This window comes from Vipera berus (genome assembly GCF_964194415.1).
Source record: "Vipera berus genome assembly, chromosome: 4".
NCBI classification, from domain to species: Eukaryota; Metazoa; Chordata; class Lepidosauria; order Squamata; family Viperidae; genus Vipera; species Vipera berus.
In genome coordinates, this window is record NC_138206.1 from 10,711,195 (window position 1) to 10,731,487 (window position 20,293).

Here is a 20,293-nt window from a genome sequence, read left to right on the forward strand (position 1 = left end):
CTTCTCTCTTTGATTAGTTTCCATCCGTTGCTTCCCGTCCTGCCTTCAGGTGCTTTGTAGAATAGCTTGGCTCCCTCTTCTTTATGGCAACCCCTGAAATATTGGAACACTGCTATCATGTCACCCCTCATCCTTCTCTTCATTCAACTAGACATACCCAATTCCAGCAACCGTTCCTTATGTTTTAGCCTCCAGTTCCTAATCATCTTTGTTGCTCTTCTCTGTACTCAACATCTTTTTTACATTGTGGTGACCAAAACTGGATGCAGTATTCCAAGTGTGGCCTTACCAAGGCATTGTAAAGTGGTATTAACACTTCACGTGATCTTGATTCTATATTACTCTGTTAATGCAGCCTAGCACTGTGTTGGCTTTTTTGGCAGCTGCAGCACACTGCTGGCTCATATTTAAGTGATTGTCCACTAGGACTCCAAGATCCCTCTCATACTTATTACTATAGAGCAACGTACCACCTATACTATACCTATGCATTTGGTTTTTCTTGCCTAAATGTAGAACCTTACTTTTTTCATCACTGAATTTCATTTTGTTAGATAGCACCCAATGTTCAAGTCTGTCAAGATCCTCCTGTATCTCAAGCCTGTTTTCTGGAGTGTTGGCTATTCCTGCCAGCTTGGTCACCATCTGCAAATTTGATGAGTTCCCCATCTATCCTTTCATCCAAATCATTGATGAAGATGATGAAGTTCCATTGAGGATCACATCCAGAGTACGGCCGGTCAGCCAGCTACAAATCCATCTGGTGGTGATGCTGTCTAACCCACATTTTTCTATCTTATCAAGTAGTAGGTTGTGGTCTACTTTATCAAATGTGTTACTGAAGTCCAAGTAAATGATATGAAAGAAAGTAAAATGGAAATTCAGGTGCAATTGTGCACAATGATGAAAATGCAGTTGCTAAAATTTATAAACTTTTGTTGAAATTTGAAATGGAAAAAGAAAAAATAGGCTAAGAACGTTGGTTATCGATACAGATGGATCTGGAAAAATGTGTGGTCAAAAGGGTTGAAAATTACATTGTGATCTTAAAGAGATTTTTTATAAAATAAGGTATCATTAGTACATGACACCAGAGAAATTATCCAGAATGTATAAAGGCTGAACATCTTGAAAGCATGAACAACATGAAGAGACATTTTCTCCTGTAAAAAAGCTAAAACAAAACCAAACAAAACCCCAAACCTTGGAATCAAATACACATTTTGATACGAACAATATTAAAGTTTATAATGGAATTGAAGCCAGAACTTTTCCTTTAAGGATTGTTGGGTAAACAATTAGAAATCATGGAATATCATTTCAGTGTACGTCAGACATGTCAAACACAAGGCCCGGGGGCCGGATCCGGCCCGTGAAGTGGTTTCATGAGGCCCACGAAGCCATCTTGGAAACAGTGAGGGACCGGCCCCCACTGCCTTGGCCCTGGCCCAGAGACCCTCCTTCTGCCCAGAGACCCTCAGATCTATCCCACTACTGCTCAGGCCCCCATAGGCACCCTTGATGCGAACGATGTAGAGCTGGCCACGCCCACCCAGTAGGCCATACGCACTTTAGCCACGCCCACCCAGTAGGCCACGCCCACCCTGGCCACACCCACCCGGCCCCTGAGGGCAACCGCAATGCTGATGCGGCCCTCAATGAAATTGAGTTTGACACCCCTGGTGTACGTGGTGAGATTACTATATGCACAAAGATGGGAAGATTTGGCATTATCCATCATGGAGGAACGGTTGGTGAAATTGACAGAACTTGCTGAGAAGACAAACCGACTTCTTTGACTAAGGAAAAGTCATCACTCACATTTATCAATGACTGGAAAGTCCTTTGGATTTTTTGCATAAAAAGAAACTGATTTTGTGACTTACAGTTTGGATGATTAGAAAGAATAAGTCACAGAAAGAAGAGAATTATGATGTAAGGTTAGAGAGAGGTTGGATTAGAATTGTATGTTTAACTGCTTAGAGCAGACATGTCAAACGTGCGATGTCACGTGACATCGCGCGACGTATTGGAGCTTTTTCCTTATTGCCAGCAATGGGGTGGACACGGTTTTGTTGTGATGCGTCTGGCCCACGGGCCGGCAGTTTGACACCCCTGGCTTAGAGGAACATCAGAAGCCACTTCTTTATATTTCTTTTTCATGTTTTCTATTTTCTTTCTTTTTCTTTTTCTTTTTCTTTTTTATTTTAATCCCATTTATACCCCACCCTTCTCCGAAGACTCAGGGCGGCTTTCACTCTAAGCACAAATCAATGTGCTTAGCAATAGCCTTCATTCTATGTATATGCCTGCTTATTAGGGCTTTTACCCCCCAAGTGGCATTATTACAAAGTCAGCTTATTGCCCCCAACAATCTGGGTCCTCATTTTACCTACCTCGGAAGGATGGAAGGCTGAGTCAACCTTGAGCCTGGTGGGATGCGAACCTGCACTAATTGCAGGCAGCTGGTGTTACTTAGCCCACTGCTCCACCAAGGCTCATTTTGCTAACTTATTTCTCCTTTGTCTCTTCTTTTTTCTTTTTCACACTTACTTTACTTTTTGTTTTGTTTTGAATGTATTATACTTATAAAATCTCTTAATAAACATATTTTTTGTTATATTGTAATACGCAAAACATGTATATATATGCAAATGGCATCATTTTCATATTTGCATTACAATGCAAATGAAGATATTAGTCAGAGATAAGCATTACACACAGTAAATAATTACAGTACTAAAAAGGGGAGAAACACCCTCCATTAACTGACTTTCCCCTTCTGCAAATAAATTAGCTCTATCTGCTCTATATTTTTTATCACTGTTAGGGTTTTTCCCCCTGAACTGTTGATCCCAATGTTGAGCCATTTTCATTCAATCAATTGCCTTTCTATCCATCCTACTTGATGCAAAAAAATTAAAGAGGACCATAACGTTCCAGAGGACTATGTGAGGTGAAAGGATGTTTCCCACCACCCAGGAGGAGAAGCATATGGTGAAATGAAAGGTAATGTGGTAATCACAATATGAAATAAATGCTAAGTAATTGGGAAGGCAATCAAACAGCTGGTACGAAAATCTCCTTACCTAGCAAGAGACATTTTCTGTGACAATTCTCAGATATGATGCAAAGGAAACAAAGGCATTACACAAAAGCTCTCTGGGTTAGGAATCTGCCAGCAAGGCTGGAAGGAGGGGTCAAGTGAGGACCTAGCTTGGAGTCATTGCACAGTAACAAGCAACATAAGCTTGACCTCCCTCAAAATCCAAAAAGCCTTATCTGATTGTTCCCGGGGGGAGGCAGGAAGTCTGGTGAGATTCTTGTAATATAGGAGGCAGACAATGAAGTTACTAACTTTAGCTATTCACAAGTGCCTCAGGTTGCTTGCATCTCACTCTCTCTTACACACACGCACACACACACACACGCACACACACACACATCCAATCAGAAACAAAATCGAGCCACCTTATTTATGACTAACAAGACCTGTTACCCAGTTTTAGAAGAGCAGAGTGTCTATGAGCCTAATTCATACCACAATAAAATTGCTGGGTGTGTGTGCACAGGTGGAAAACAAGGGTTACACCAGTGATGGCGAACCTTTTAGAGACCGAGTGCCCAAACTGCAACCCAAAACCCACTTATGTATCATCAGGTGCTGGGTGGGCATGGCCCTTTGGGTGGGCGTGGCTGCAGTGGTAATGGCAGACTGGGTGGGACTAAAAAGTTCAATCAATCAATTCCAACTTTGCGAGATCTTTTTTTTCTCCTGCGAGTTGAAATTGATTGATTTTTTTTTCTTGCACATGGCGGCGAAGGCCTAAAGCAAAAAGGTTTTATAAAACCCAGCTGAAGTCCTAGGACTGGGGCGACGGCACGCGTGCCCTCAGAGAGGGCTCTGCGTGCCACCTTTGGCACCCGTGCAATGGCACACAAATGATTGGGGCTTTGTATCAAGATATTCATTACAAGTGAAAGTGGGCTGTTCACATACCTGTCCAGTCTCCTATGACTTTAATGTGCACTCCAAACGTTGCCTTGGTAGCTGTTGGGCACTGCAAAATGAAGCAAGTTAAAATAATCAATAATAAAGCAATACTATAGTAACTAAAAAAAAATGGAAGTTGGGCTCCACATTGGGCTGGTTACTAGTAATTACTAGTCTCGATCAAAGGTAGTAGCTCACTATAATGCAGTTACTGTACGAGGAATGGGGCACTTCCGCCGAGCGCTGTTTTCATTCTTTCTCCTCTCCACTATGCTCACAAATCAAATTGAACACAACTTTTTTTTTAATCTGCTTCCTTCTGTTAGTTAAGACCAAGCAAGGAACATCATCAGCTATCCAGAAATTTTCTATTTTATTCATTACTACAAGGCTCAACGAAGAACATGTATCATAGCATACCATTGAAAATGTTACAGATTGAAGGATGGAACAGAAGTTCAGGGTGATGAAGGCAGACATTTTGTCCTCAGTGTATAAAGTGGCTGAATGTGTGGAAGAATTGGAGGAAAAAGTGGAAGATTTGACTCAAAAGAATGCCATATTAGAAGCAAAAGTACTGGAGAATGAAGATTTAAGAGACAAAATGGACAGAGAATTGAGTCTTGCTCAATATTACCAGATGCAGTTTGCTGTTAGAATTAGAGGTTTAAAAGAGAATATTAAGGAAGATCTAAAGCAGCTGATTTCTGAGGCTCTGGAAGTGGTATTGAATCAGCCAGCATCTGAAATAAAGGGAGGCATGGATAAAGTGTTTCGTGTGAATTCATGGATTGCAAGACAGAGAAAGCTGCCTAGAGATGTGGTGGTTTATTTTACTAAGAGGGAAATTAGAGATGAAGTTATACAAGTTGCCTATGATTCTAAAGTGGTGATTGCTGATCAAGAAGTTTTGGTTTTAAAAGAAATTCCTCCAAAGATTTTAAGGAGAAGGAAGGATTTTATATTCCTCGTGCAAGAGCTCAAGCAACGAGATATAAGGTTCAGATGGGAGATTCCAGTTGGGTTGATGGTGATGTATGAAGGTAAAAGGTACCGTCTGATTACTGTGATGCAGGCGCGAGATTTTTATAATAACGTTTTAAAAGCAATCTCATTATCACTTCTGGAAGCTGCAAAGGGATCTGGAGAAGGAGAACATCAAGAGACTGAGGATGGACAGACAGAGGAGAATGGTGCTGGAGGAGATCAAGCTACAATTTCTTTGGATGATCCTGGAGAGCGGAGGGTGACGCGTGCTGCTTTAAAACGATCAAAAAGAAAATAATAAAAGAGCAAGACCAGCAGAAGTCTATGGAACTTCCACAACGAACATCTAGGAAGTTATCGCAATGGACACGTGGGAAAAGATTTGGGTTAGGAACGTAAAGAGAGAACTTTTATAACATGCTTTATAGATGGCATTTAGATCCTAAAAAGTTTGCAAGTATGTATCCGGACTATCAGCCAAAATGTTGGAGATGTGGAGATGAAGATGTTACATATATTCATGTATGATGGACTTGTAAAAAGATCAAGGCTTTTTGGATAAAAATTTGGTGGAATATGTAGAAGATTTTTAAGCAAAGGATAAAGTTTTGTTCGCAAATTTTTTGTTTTTGTTTTTTTTTTTGTTGGGGATAATTACGGACGTTACGGTTGTGGACACTAATTATGTGAAATTTAATTACGGCAGCAAGACTTTTGATAGCTCAGTAATGGAAGAAAGAGGAACTGCCGATTATAGGAGAGTGACTTCAAAGATTTTTGACCTGGCAGAGATGGTGTAGATTTTGGCCTAAGATTTTTCGCAAGAATGTTATATTATGGAATGGAGAAAATGGATTTATAGGGTTAAGAAGTTTCATGTAGCATTTGAATAAGTCTTCTTTCTTTTCTTCTTTTTCTATTTTTGTTTTTCTATATATATTTTATATATATATATATATATATATTATCCTATATAAGCTAGAGACTGATGGATTTTAGAGTTTATGGATGTTAGTATATGGTTGTTTATGATTGTTTTTTTTTATATATACCTTGTATTTAGCTCTGGGAAGTCGGGGGGGAGGGGGGGAGGGGGGAGAGGTAGGGGGGGAGGGAGAAGGGAGGGGGAGGGGGGATTTTTAAAGGAAAAATTGTATGTTAAAACTTTTTAATAAAAAAAAAAGGAAATGTTACAGATTTTGATGTAGTAATCTGTATTCACACAACCCCAGAAAACAAACTGTTAATATTCCCCCACCATACATTTAGGGGCATTTGCCTGTTTGTTTCTATTTTTTTTTAAAGTGGCTTGCAAAGAATCAGGACCATTGGTGAGGTTGCAGCATAGAAGATGTACTCCAGCCTATATGCAAGTATCTGGTCAACTCAAGTTCAACACTAAATTGGCGCCAGAGAAGGGTCAACGGAATTCAGGAGGGTTACAATTGGAGCACTTGTGGGAATGCAATGACTCTAAGCTGATGATATGTTTAACTCCGCCCCCACCACCCCACCACCCCATGCTCTGCCTGCTGTTCTCCTACGGTACATGGCTTTGAGAATGGATCGTCCTGCTGGAAAGATGCCACTCTTTCCATTTCTATTTTGCTGTTGACAAATACTGCAGCTGAAACTCAAATACTTTGGCCACCAAATGAGAAGAGAGGACTCCTTGGAAAAGATCCTGATGCTGGGAAAGATTGAAGGCAAAAAGGAGAAGGGGACGGCAGAGGATAAGGTGGTCAGGTAGTGTATACTGCAACCAATTTTGGTCATCACACTACAAAAAAGACGTTGAGGCTTTGGAAAGAGTTCAGAGAAGAGCAACAAAAATGATCAAAGGCCTGGAGACTAAACCATATGAAGAACAGCTGCAGGATTTGTGTTTGGCTGGTCTAAAGAAAAGAAAAAATAGGGGTGACACGATAGCGGTATTCCAGTATTTCCAGAATAAAAAGAAATATGTACATTTCTACCTCATATTACTGTCAGGGGCTCTGAAGGCTGCAAAGAAGATACTGGTGGGGTCTGTAAAGCTTATGGGACCATCTCCTACCCATCAATAGACTTGTTCTAGTAGCTTCTTAACTGGAGAGCTGCTATAGTTTATACGTTGAGCAGTTTTTAAAGGCAGTTTAGAATGCCCAGTTACTAACTGGGACTGTTGAATAAGACTGTATGACACCAGTGGGGGAAAAAGAGAGAAATGATGGACAGAAATTGATCAATGAAGCAAACCATTAATAAATCCCTCTATCCAAAATCTTGGGGAATCTGCTCTCAGTGGCAGGACTGGAAGATATTGGATTAAATGGGTGATTAGACTGATATGGGCAAAGCAGTTTCCAGGACCTTGGAAAAAGGGTTTCCTCTTGAGTTAAGTTAGCAAGCGCTTTTAGCCCACGGAAACAGCAAATGTCAGCAGATCAGTTTATTTTTGTCTCATTGCCTTTTGCCTCTAGGGACATGTCTTATTGGCAAATATACCCACCGCTGGCTGGTTGTTTGGAAGGCCCAGATCTGTTCTATACAAATATACACCAATGTACCAACAAATCAGAAGCAAATACATTTCTGCAATCAGCTAGACGCTCATGGACCTCAACTCCCAGAATTCCTGAGCCAGCTTGGCTGGCTCAGGAATTCTGGGAGTTGAAGTCCATGAGTCATAAAAGAGCCGAGGTTGCCTACCCCTGAGCTAGACTAAAGCGGCATTCTCTGTGTTGTCCGTTCTCTGCTTCTCAGGAAGCAGAAAATCCCACAGGATTTCTGCTTTCTTCGGCTTCTAAAGAATCCAGTGCTTTTTCACTCTCAGAAAATTGATTCATGGGTATGGTTATTTTCCCCTGAACTGGGAACAAAGGCATATCCAGCCATACTACCTCATAGCTAAACCAAAATATTAAAAATAACATTCTAAAGATCAGACAGTCTTAAGTCTGACTCATGGAAAATGGATTGTGTTGACCAGATCATCCCCTCCTTAGCTAATCAATCAGACAACTCTAGCAGTTGTCAGACAACGCAAGTGCCCTTTTTGCTTCCTGAGTACTTGTGTTTGGGCACATGTTTGGTCCTGATTTTATTTCCAACCATTGTTTCTTGCCCTGCCCTCTGGTGCTTTGGAGAATAATTTGATGCCCTCTTCTTTGTGGCAGCCCCTCAAATACTGGAATACTGCCATCATGTCATCACCCCTATTTCCTCTTTTCTTTAGACTAGCCCAGGGGTAGGCAACCTTGGCTCTTTTATGACTCGTGGACCTCAACTCCCAGAGTTGAAGTCCACGAGTCATAAAAGAGCCAAGGTTGCCTACCCCTGGACTAGCCAAACCCAAATCCTCAGCTGTTCTTCATATGTTTTAGTCTCCAGGTCATGGATCATCTTAGTTGCTCTTTTCTGAACTCTTTCCAAAGTCTCAACATCTTTTTTGTAGTATGGTGACCAAAATTGGTTGCAGCAGTGTGCAGCAGCAGCAGCCAAAAAAGCTAATACAATCCTGGGTTGTATAAACAGAGGCATAGAATCAAGATCACACAGAGTATTAGTACTGCTTTATAAAAAAACCTAGTAAGACCACACCTGGAATACTGCAACCAATTTTGGGTTTGGCTAGTAAAATGAAAAGAAGAAATAGGGGTGACATGATAGCAGTATTCCAGTATTTGAGGGGCTGCTACAAAGAAGAGGGAGTCAAGCTATTCTCCAAAGCACCAGAGGGCAAGACAAGAAACAATGGTTGGAAACTGACCAAAGAGAGAAGTAACCTGGAATTAACTTCCTAACAGTGTGGACAATTAACCAGTGGAACAGCTTGCCTCCAGAAATTGTGGGCACTCCATCACTGGAGGTTTTTAAGAAGAGACTAGACAGTCACTTGTCTGAAATGGTATAGGTTTTCCTGCTTGTGCAGGAGGAGGCTGGACTAGAAGACCTCCAAGGTCCCTTCCAGCTCTATTCTATTCTATTCTATTCTATTCTATTCTATTCTATTCTATTCTATTCTATTCTATTCTATTCTATTCTATTCTGTTCTGTTCTGTTCTGTTCTGTTCTGTTCTGTCTTGTCCTATCCTATCTTATCCATGTACCACAGAAGAACAGCAGGCAGAGCGTAGGGGTGAGGTGTGTGTGTGGGGGGGGTGGGTGGGTTTAAACATATCATCAGCTTAAAGTCATTGCATTCCCACAAGTGCTCCAAGTCTAACCGATGACTTCCATGAGTTAGTTCAACCCTTTTTTGAACCCAGCCAAACTTCTCGCTGGGACCACATTACTTAGTAGCATCTCATCTTGCAGAGTTTTCATGAAACCCTTTGTACATAGATTCTCAATCTCCATTATCTGTCTGTCTGCCTGCCTGCCTGCCTGCCTGCCTGCCTGCCTACCTTTCTTTCTATCTATCTATCTATCTATCTATCATCTATCTATCTATCTATCATCTATCTATCTATCTATCTATCTATCTATCTATCTATCTATCTATCTATCTATCTATCTATCCATCCATCCATCCATCCATCCATCCATCCATCCATCCATCCATCCATCTATCTATCTATCTATCTATCTATCTATCTATCTATCTATCTATCTATCTATCTATCTATCTCCAGAACAAGCAAACAAGTCAAACACTAGCTAATAATACTCAACAAAACCAATTACTTACCATTGTAAGAGTGAAGGGATGGCTTTCAAGAGAGGATACACTTGGACAGTGCAGAATGACATACTGAAATATATCAGACAAGGAAAATGAAAAAAGAAGAAGATAAAGAACAGGATAACAAACATCAAATGGGCTTGTTACTCCTAACGTTGGGCCGCTCATTCCACTGGAAAGTTCTTGCATATGATATTACTATACTACCATCTCTGTGGAAGTTATATTTGTGCTAGGACTGGAAACTCCAGCTGGCGCAGAAGGCAAGCATGGCCAGGTTACCGAGAGAAGCACCAGCTGGCTGCACTTCACACCTTTGTTGAAACAAATGCAATGACTTCCAATCACCAAGCCAGCCAAGTTCAAATTTTTGTTTATAATATACAAGGTTCTAAACAGCTTGAGGCCCTGGTGATACAGTGGCTAGAATGCAGTATTGCAGGCAAACTCTGCCCACAGCCTGCAGTTCAATCTTCACGGAGCTCCAGGTTGCTCAGGCTCCCATCCTTCCAAAATCAGTAAAATGGAGGACCCAGATTGTTGGGGGCGATATGCTAACCTCGTAAACCACCTGGAGTGCTATAAAACACTATGTATATAATTATATAAATCTAAGTGCTATTGTAATTGCTACTGAAGCCACCAGGTCTGGAAGGCAAACTGATTTGCTATTATAGATCTGGTCAGTTCTGCTGTATGTTCTACAACATTAAAAGACTCTCTACTAGGATTCATGAGGCACTCAGGAATTGTGTAATTCCTCAAATGGCATACCTTAACTCAGTTACCTACAATAGTAAGGAGCTATTACTGGATTACTAGCTGACTGGTTTAAATGGATTGAGGTATTTTTATTCACAGCCCTGACTAGGGACATAAGGATTTCTGCTAGGGATCTGGCTGGAGAAGACTTAGTTTCCTCACTGTGAGCAAAATTATAGTAGGACAAATGCTTGCAAGAACAAAGTCCAACTTTGTCTTTCTCTTCCAAAATCTGACTCACATTTTAAAATCATGAAGCCAACAGCACTATCTCTTTTCACAGGAAAAAAAAACATTATTACACATTGTCCATAACATGGAACTCACCTGTACCACTTCTTGAACTGACCATGCATCTACATAATACTACTGGAGCTCCTGGTCAATCCAAGAAGTGCTGCACAGCACAAAACATCCTGCCCAAGCAGCTTATTTAGTACAAGCATGTAGAACCAGATCCTGGCTACCACATCCTTTTTCAGAAAGATGTACAACATCCAACTATTTATAATTTTATCCCAAAAAGTTTTATCATTGATGCAAATCTAAAACTATCCCTGTAAAGCAGGCATGTTAAACTGCTGGCCGGCCAGCTGGCCAGATGCATCACGCCAAAACCGCGCCCGCCCCATTGTCGGCAATGGGGAAAAAGTCGCGATATGTTGCACGGCGTCATGTGATGCTGCCAGTTTGACATGCCTGCTGTAAAGAAAGCAGTTGAATATAAGTTGCAAGTCCTGCATTGAAGAAGATTTGGAATATCAACTGATTACTAACTCACCTGTCCAGCTCTTGCCTTAAAGTCTTCCTTCACCATCTGTATTTCAAGGACATCACACGGATGGTGGATCACCGCAGTCAGTGTGACGGGTTTATAGCTGCTGTAGATATAACGGTACAGTCTTTCCACACAATATAAGCATAATGGTCCGGAGATCCAGAGCCAAGTCTGAAGATCAGAAATAAAAGCAATTTTTTTTTCTGGAAAAGTCTGCCAGCAAGATTTAGTTGGCGATTTTAACTCAATATGTGCAACCCAAACCAGTACGAGAAGGGATGAATGGGATGGGTTAACTTTGGGGGATAGACTTTCAAGCCAGCAAGTTGTCATATTGATTTTTTTCATTTAAAAATATGATAGAAAAACTCAACAAATAGATCCTAGGAATGGTTGAAACATAAATTATTTCTGTGGAGTCCTTGGTGCTCTCTGAGCTTGATGGTTTTCTTGCAGACGCTTCATTACCAAACTAGGTAAAATCGTCCATGTTAGCACCAAGCTTAGAGAGCTCCAGGGACCTCATCGTTCAATTACGAGCTACAAATATTTTCTTCTATTGCTAGATTGTTTCTTAAAGTGTATTAATCAACTGTGCTTCTCTACCTTTTTCATTTAAGAAAAACTTACATTTATACCAGCACCAAATTCTTTGAACAGAGAAGTTTACAGGTAGTCCTCGACTTACGACCACAATTGAGCCCAAAGTTTTGCTAAGTGAGTCATTTGTTAAGTGAGTTTGGCCCCATTTTACAACCTTTCTTGCCACAGTGGTTGAGGGAATCACTGCAGTTGTTAAGTTAGTAACATGGTCGTTAAGCGAAACTGGCTTCCCCATTGACTTTGCTTGTCAGAATGCGATCAACTTATGACCACAATTGAGTCCAAAATTTCTGTTGTTAAGGAAGACATTTCTGAAGTGAGTTTTGCCCCGTCCTCTGACATTTCTTGCCCGAGTTGTTAAGTGAATCACTGCAGTTGATAAGTTAATAACAACCTGGTTGTTAAGTGAATCTGGCTTCCCCATTGACTTTGCTTTTCAGAAGGTCAGAAAAGGGGATCACGTGACCTTGGGACACCGCAGTGGTCATGAACATGAGTCAGTTGCCAAGCATCTGAATTTTGATCACATGACCATGGGGATGATGCAACAGCCGTAAATATGAAAAACAGTCATAAGTCACTTTTTCCAGTGCCATTGTAACTTCACGCGGTCAGTAAACGAACTGTTGTAAGTTAAGAACTACTTGTATTTCCCAAGCAATTTATGGGATGCCCAGGGGTCTATGCAATTATCATCCTTCCAAGATGATGAGAAGACTACTGCGAGTCCCTTGGAATGCAAGGTGATCAAACCGGTCAGTCCTAGAGGAGATCAATCCTGACTGCTCTTTAGAAGGCCAGATCCTGAAGCTGAAACTCAAATACTTTGGCCACCTAATGAGAAGGAAGGACTCACTGGAGAAGAGCCTGATGCTGGGAAAGGTTGAGGGCAAGAGAAGAAGGGGACGACAGAGAATGAGGTGGCTGGATGGAGTCATTGAAGCAGTAGGGGTGAGCTTAAATGGACTCCAGAAGATGGTAGAGGACAGAAACGCCTGGAGGAACATTGTCCATAGGGTCGCGATGGGTTGGACACAACTTCGCAGCTAACAACAACAAGATGATAAGAAAAGAAAGAGGGTTGAAGTCCACAAGTCTTAAAGTTGCCAAGTATGAAGACCCCCGAGATAGAGATAGATAGATAGATAGATAGATAGATAGATAGATAGATAGATAGATAGATAGATAGATAGATAGATAGATATGGGATGGGCACAGAGCTTCTTTTGAAGAGCTCTGTGCTAATGCAAGTATAATATATTTTTTTTAAAAGTTACAGGTAAATACAACTTCACCCACTTTACAAAGTAAATAAAATCTTATCGCTTCTATCAGAGTTGCTGGCTGGGGAACTTGGGGAGCTGAAGTCCACACATCTTAAAAGTCGCCAAAATTAAGAAACATTAACTTAGGGAATAACTGATGCCCATTAAGCTCAGATTTAGCTTTTATTTATTCAATTTCTGTAGTTGCCCATCTCAATCCAATTGACTCTTGTCTATTGTGCTAACAACCTCTTAAGCTTACGGCGAGATTCAAGAGAAGCCAGCTGAATTGTTTTTAAGTGCACACCTAAAAACACAATCCATTTATCTGACAAATTTGAAACAGCTTTTATTAGTTAATGCTCAATGTTCAGAAGAGAGTGTCGCCTTGTCAAATGTATGCTTAGTTGCAAGCCTGGATTTGCATTTTTCAGTACATTATACATGAGCAGCTCATGGCCTCTACTGGCTACTCCATGCTAAGACTGTCAGACAGGTGCGACAGTCGTAGTTTAGTCCTGGTTTATTTCTTTTATATCGTTCATACATCCTGAGTGTGTACAATTGACGAATATGTAATGCATATTTTAGTTTTAGACTTGTGTCTGGAATGCCTTCCTGTCTCTTACCAGATCTCTTCAACACCACAAATTACACCTGTCTAAATTTGGAACTCAGCCTGCATGACAACTCTCTTTTCCCTCCCAGGTGCTTAGTTGCAAACATTTTAATAGCTTGTTCCCTGTCAACTTGGAATATTTATGAACGTTTGGAGCTTTTCACACCACAAGGGCCAACCGGTAGAAGAAGCAGTATTGCCAGCAGCACAATACAGCACAGATGCTCACACAAACCTCAGGGAAATAGGCTTGGAATTTGGGCTCTTCTGCACAAGCAAAGTTGCTTTGCAGAAGCGGTTGCAGCTCCATCAACGGTCCTGGGAAACGCTCTACGGCACTTCCTGCGAGAGACGATTTGAAGCCACTTTCCAATGGAATGTCCTTTTCAGTGGTCCCATTGGGATGAAAACACCCAGGGGGGTGATCTTTGAGGTTAGTCTGGTATTTCAGAACTCCTCTGCAGAAATAAAAAACAAACAAAAAGAAAGTGAGGCAAATCTGGTCACCACGGCACAAAGCAGATGCTGAGAGACCTAGAAATGGCACAGAGCAGAGCAACAAAATTGATTAGAACTCTGGAGGCTAAACCGTAGAATGATTTATACGGTTTAGTCTAGCCTATCAAAGAGAAGGAATAGAGGGGACATGATAACTGACTTCCGGTACTTGAGGAGCTGTCAGAGAAGAGAGGATTGACTCAATCTCCAAAGCACCAGAGGGCAGGACAAGAAACAATGGGTGGAAGCTTGTTAAAGAGAGATCCAGCCTTAGAAGTAAAGAGAAATTATCTGACAGTGAGAAGAATTAATGAATGGAATAGATTGCCTTTCAGGTTGTGGCTGGCTCCATCACTGGAGGTTTTCAGAAATTGACCGGACAATCATTTGGCCAGGATGGTATAAGACTCCTGCCTTGAGCAGCACCTCTGAGGTCCCTTCGAACCCCATGATTCCATGTTATAAAACATAGAATCTCTACTTGAAAAACTCTTGAGGTCCTTTCAAACCACATGATTCTATGTTATTGAGGGGCTGCCGCAAAAAGGAGGGGGTCGAGCTATTCTCCAAAGCACCAGAGGGCAGGACAAGAAGCAACGGATGGAAACCCATCAAGGAGAGAAGCAACCTAGAATTAAAGAGAAACTTCCTGACAGTGAGGACAATCAACCAGTGGAATAGCTTGCCCCCAGAAATCGTGGGGGCTCCATCACTGGAGATTTTAAAGAAGACACTAGACAGTCACTTGTCTTGAGATGGCATAGGTCCTCCTGGTTAAGCTGGGGGCTGGACTAGAAGACCTCCAAGGTCCCTTCCAGCTCTATTCTATTCTTATATAAACAGAATCTCTACTTGAAAAACTCAAGCTGGACCACTTCAAGGGACTGTTTTGCACAGCCCAGGAGATGATTGAAGAAATACAGGTAGTCCTTGACGTATGACCATAATTGAGCCCAAGGTTTATGTTGTTAAGTGAGACATTTGTCAAGTGAGTTTTGCCCCACTTTGTGACCTTTCTAGCCATAGTTGTTAAGTGAAGCTGGCTTCCCCATTCACTTTGCTTGTAAGGAGGTAGCAAAACCTGTTCACACAGCCCCGGGACTCTGCAACCATCATAAATATGAACCAGTTGCCAAGCATCGAAATTTTGATCACATAACCACAGGGAAGGCTGCAATGGTCGTTAAGTGTGAAAAGTGGTCATAATTCCCTTTTTTCAGTGCCATTGTAACGGTCGCTAAACGAAGTGATGGTTGTAGGTCGAGGACAACCTGTAATAGAAGCCTTTTGGAATTAAATGGCAATTCAAAGCAGAAACTTCTTTAATTCATTCTCATATTGGGGTGTTCTTCCAGAGATGGGACGCACTGAAACGCAAAATGCAGCCAGAAATTAGCTGTGATCAAATGTTGTTAAATGAATTATTTGTAATGATTTTCCTCCCCTCCCACGCACTCATCTACACAATTTAAATCTAATTATATTCAGGAGTTAAGTTCTGAGGTTTGCTAAGAATCCTCCTCACAAATGCAGATGCAAATAACGATAGTTTTCTTTATGAATTCCCCTCAGCAAAATCTAAACAACACAACCACATATGTTTTTGCTTCCATAATGATTTCTCTGGGACTCCATTTTGAAAAATTATTCTCGCTCGTTTAGGAAAAAAATAAAAACCAAAGGCAGGACGAGGGAAGTAAATTCATTTTCCCATCCTGTTACTTTGATCCTAAAGCTTGATTGATATCCCCTGACTGGAAAACTTGGAGACTGTTAACAAAAAAAAAAACCCACCCTAAAACCGAAAGAAAGCAAACAAATGCAGAGGTGAAATTAACAATCTTGTTTCTCTTTCTTGTAATTGCGCTGAGTGCTGTGCTTGTTTTTAATTATCTTTATTCACAACAGTCCCCTCTTACAAAACCATAGCCCTCTGCTTTAACCATGCAGAACTTCCTCCTCTTTAAAAAAAAACAAAAACCAAGCAAACAGCATATAATATAGGCGGCAAACATGTAACATTTTATTCATTTTTACAGTGACAGGAGGCCTGGTAATTTCCACATGGAATGTTGTGCTTTAAAAAAAGAAAAAAATAAGAATAAGAAAAAAAATAAATAAGCAAAAACACCGTACTTCACTGAAACAAAAGGGGCCAATTTCCGTTTTTGCAGCAATAATATTTCTAGGAACCATGCTGTTCCGCCAGCTTTGGAGGTATGTTTTTATTAAAAGAAAGGTTGTACCCACGCTTCAAAATTGCAATCAGAAATCAGAAAGGAGAGGGAAGTGCAAGAAAAAAAAAAAAGCTGGTTCTGCCCCAAGATACAGTACATACGAATAGTTTAAAATGAGGGAGAGGCTGAGCGAGGTATAAAAACTCTTTCCATCTTTTGCCTTTTATCCACCCCCCCAAAAGTCCTTCAGCTAACCTACAATGCAGAACCCCCGAAGCAGTGCTTGCAGGAACATTACATTGGCCATTAAATCTTATCCTCCTCCCTTAAAGGGGGTGGAAATCATTGCCGCAGTGAGTATCACTAAAGAGAGTTTGCCTGCTTCTGCGTTTAACTCTTTGCAGCCAGCAAAATAAGTCCCTTCACTTTTTTAAAAAAGAAAGAAAGAAAACCCACTCTCTTCCACCAACATTGTGCCAATATTTTTTCTTTCTTTGTTTTCAACAAGTAGAATACAAAATATAGAATATCAAGAGTTGGAGGAGACCTTGACGTTCTTCTAGTCCAGGGGTAGGCAACCTCGGCTCTTTTATGAGTCGTGGACTTCAACTCCCAGAATTCCTGAGCCAGCCACGCTGAGGGAAAAGGGAGAGGTTTCCAAGCTGAGCCACGCTGGCTCAGGAATTCTGGGAGTTGAAGTCCACGAGTCATAAAAGAGCCAAGGTTGCCTACCCCTGACTTAGGGCAACATCAGTAATGCATCAAAAACAACTGGTTGAGGCTGCGTACGTTCCCTTCCTTTTTTTTTTTTTTTTGAAAAAAACCTTTTATAAACCTTTCATTTTTCTCTTCTTCCCAGTTCCCGAGTCTCTCTGATCATTTGTTCCCTGCGTAGGATCCATGACGGGAAAGTTTCTGCTTTTGAACATGTGGTTTCTAATTACTCTGTGTTTTCCCTCCCTCATTTTTTTCCCTTCCCCCTCCTTCAGCTGCTCTGGCTATGTCTCAACGTGGGATTGTTTTGGAAAACTTTCCGACTCTATTATTGTGAACCGCAGTATTACTATTTGCATCAGATGCTGGGGGTAAGTGATGCAGGAGCTGGCTCAGGAATTCTGGGAGTTGAAGTCCACGAGTCATAAAAGAGCCGAGTTTGCCTACCCCTGTTCTAGTCCAAACCCCCTAGTCAAATAGGAGACTCTATACCAGGGGTCTCCAACCCCTGCTCTGTGGACCGATACTGGTCCACGGCTCTGTTGGAAACCGGGCCGTGCAAGCAATAGGGGAGAGCGGGAAGCTTCGTTTGTGCATGCACAGAACTAGGTTGCGTGCACGGAATCATCCCCTCCCCAACATCAATGGCTCCGCCGTGGCCTCTGCCGCCAGTCCATGGAGCCAGAAAGATTGGGGGCCTCTGTTTTATACCATTCCGGATAAATGGCTGTCCAGTCTCTTCTTTAAAAATTTCAGGGATGGAGCAGCCTGGAGACTTCTGGAGACAAGCCGTCCCGTTGATTAATTGTTCTCACTGTCAGGAAATTTCTCCTGAGTTCTAGGTTGCTTCTCTCCTTGATTTGTTTCCATCTATTGCTTCTTGTCCTGCCTCCAGGTGTTTTGGAGAATAGACTGACACCCTCTTCTTTGTGTCAGCCTCTTAGATATTGGAACACTGCTATTATGTCACCCCTACTCCTTCTCTTCTTTAGAAGAGACATACCCAGTTCCTGCATTGTATGTTTTAGCCTCCAGTCCCCTAATCATCTTAGTTGCTTTGCAGGTGTTAAGTTTGTTCTCACCACCATATTCCCGTATCATTTTGCCCCCAGGTTCCTGGAACACACATACTTATGAAAACTCCATATAGGATTCTGTTCAGAGGCATCTAGGACACCCCTATGTTTGTAGCTTCCCAGCAAATCAACTCAGTTGGGGGAATGGTCCAAATTAACAACGAGCAGAGAAGGCAAATGAGGGCAGGGCCACTGAGGGTAAAGCGAGCAGAACGAAAGCAATTGTACCAAAGCAATTTCGGATGTGGCTAAAGATCAAGAGTGAACTAAGTTTATGTGTCCCCTTTATAAACTCACGTTGCTACATTCCAGTCTTCTATGTTCAAATTGTTTTCAAACAATAAGCACCAAAGAAGTCAGGAGGGTAATAAACAGACTGCAATGAAGCTGAAAGGAGAAATTTCCTAATAGCGAGAACAATTAACCAGTGGAACAGCTTGCCTTAAGACGTTGTGGGTGCTTCATCAGTGAAAGCTTTTAAGAAGAGCTGCTTGTCTGAAATGGTATAGAACAGGGGTAGGCAACCTTTTATGACTCGTGGACTTCAACTCCCAGAATTCCTGAGGCAGCCATGCTGAGGGGAAAGGGAGAGGTTTCCATGCTGAGCCATGCTGGCTCAGGAATTCTGGGAGTTGAAGTCCATGAGTCATAAAAGAGCCAAGGTTGCCTATCCCTGGTATAGGGTCTTCTGCTTGAGTAGGGGGTTGGACTAGAAGACCTCCGAGGCCCCTTCCAACTTTATTATCCTGTATTCTGTACCTGTATAAATAGGGGTTCTGGAATTTCTGAGCTGAGCTTAGGAGACACCTTTGCATGCACAACTCTCTGTCTCTTCCACAGTCTTGACAAATACTGCCACTCCTCAAAGTATAAAATCCTAAAATCCAAACAGAAAGCCCCGTTTTCTGTCTCTGCATGAGTCCTTGACCATCCATTTCTCACTTAAATGTCACAGTCTGGTGAGCAGGCCCATTCCAGCAACTGGTTTATACTGAATTTTTTAGCCCAAAGAAAATGGAGATGTGTGTGTGTGTGTGTGTGTGTGTGTATACACACACACACATATATACACATATATACATACACACATACATACATACATATATATACATCTTGAGTATTTTGAACACCTTGCCGGCCCAAATACGGGCCAAATCTTTTTTTTGTGTGTGTGTTTTGCTTGTATCAGCCCAAACTCAGCCCGTCCACAGGCGGTAGTCACAACTGCGACAATCATTATTTGTGTAAATATTTGGATTGCTAACAAAGAATTAAAGGGAGACTAATACAGCTATTTCAAGCTTATTTGCTCTCATCAGTCAGCCACACCCTTCTGAGATTCGAACCTGGGCTGCTTTGCACATTAGTCAGTTGTTTTAAACTCTAGGCCACAGGCTCTTTCTCACTTTGTCAGCTGCATCGGGGAGGGAAGAGGCAGGGGAGATATGTCGAGTATTTTGAACACCTTGCTGGCCCAAATATACATACACATATACACATATACCCCCTTCATGGATTACTGCCTTGTCGTGGCGAAGGGGCTTGTGTAATTCAATGAAGCTATGAGCTATGCCGTGCAGGGCCACCCAAGACAGACAGGTCATAGCAGAGAGTTCTGACAAAACATGATCCACTGGAGAAGGAAATGGCAAACCACTCCAGTATCTTTGCCATGAAAACCCTATGGACAGTACCAAAAGGCAAAACGATATGACGCTGGAAGATGAGCCCCTCAGGTCGGAAGGCGTCCAATATGCTACTGGGGAAGAGCAGAGGGCTAGTACTATTAGCGCCAGAAAGAATGAAGCGACTGGGCTAAAGCCGAAAGGACGCTCAGCTCTGGATGTATCTGGTGGTGAAAGGAAAGTCCGATGCCGTAAAGATTTTTTCTCCATAGGAACCTGGAATGTAAGATCCATGAATCAAGGAAAGCTGGACGTGGTCAAACAAGAGATGACAAGACTGAACATTGACATCTTAGGTATCAGTGAACTAAAATGGACAGGAATGGGTGAATTTAAGCTTTGGGACCCCGAGAGGTGGTTGGGCTTAGATAGGGGCCTCGAGTTAAGACGTGCCAAGAGGCCCCTGATAAGATTCTTAGCCGGTTATTTTAAGAGGTTAGGGAGGGGCAGGGAGGGGGGGGAGGGAGGG

The 20,293-nt window shown here is 41.8% G+C and overlaps 1 protein-coding gene across 1 annotated transcript in view; it reads right to left on the reverse strand.

The window, feature by feature from the left end:
* Positions 1-20,293, reverse strand: part of NOX4 (NADPH oxidase 4) — a gene marked incomplete at its 5' end in the record, with an annotated part of 140,689 nt that overhangs the window by 69,960 nt on the left and 50,436 nt on the right. The window contains 4 exons of the mRNA XM_081326273.1: positions 4,001-4,061; positions 9,654-9,716; positions 11,191-11,358; positions 13,910-14,132. Coding sequence (XP_081182399.1) covers positions 4,001-4,061; positions 9,654-9,716; positions 11,191-11,358; positions 13,910-14,132 — 515 coding nt within the window. The remainder of the gene's footprint in view (positions 1-4,000; positions 4,062-9,653; positions 9,717-11,190; positions 11,359-13,909; positions 14,133-20,293) is intronic.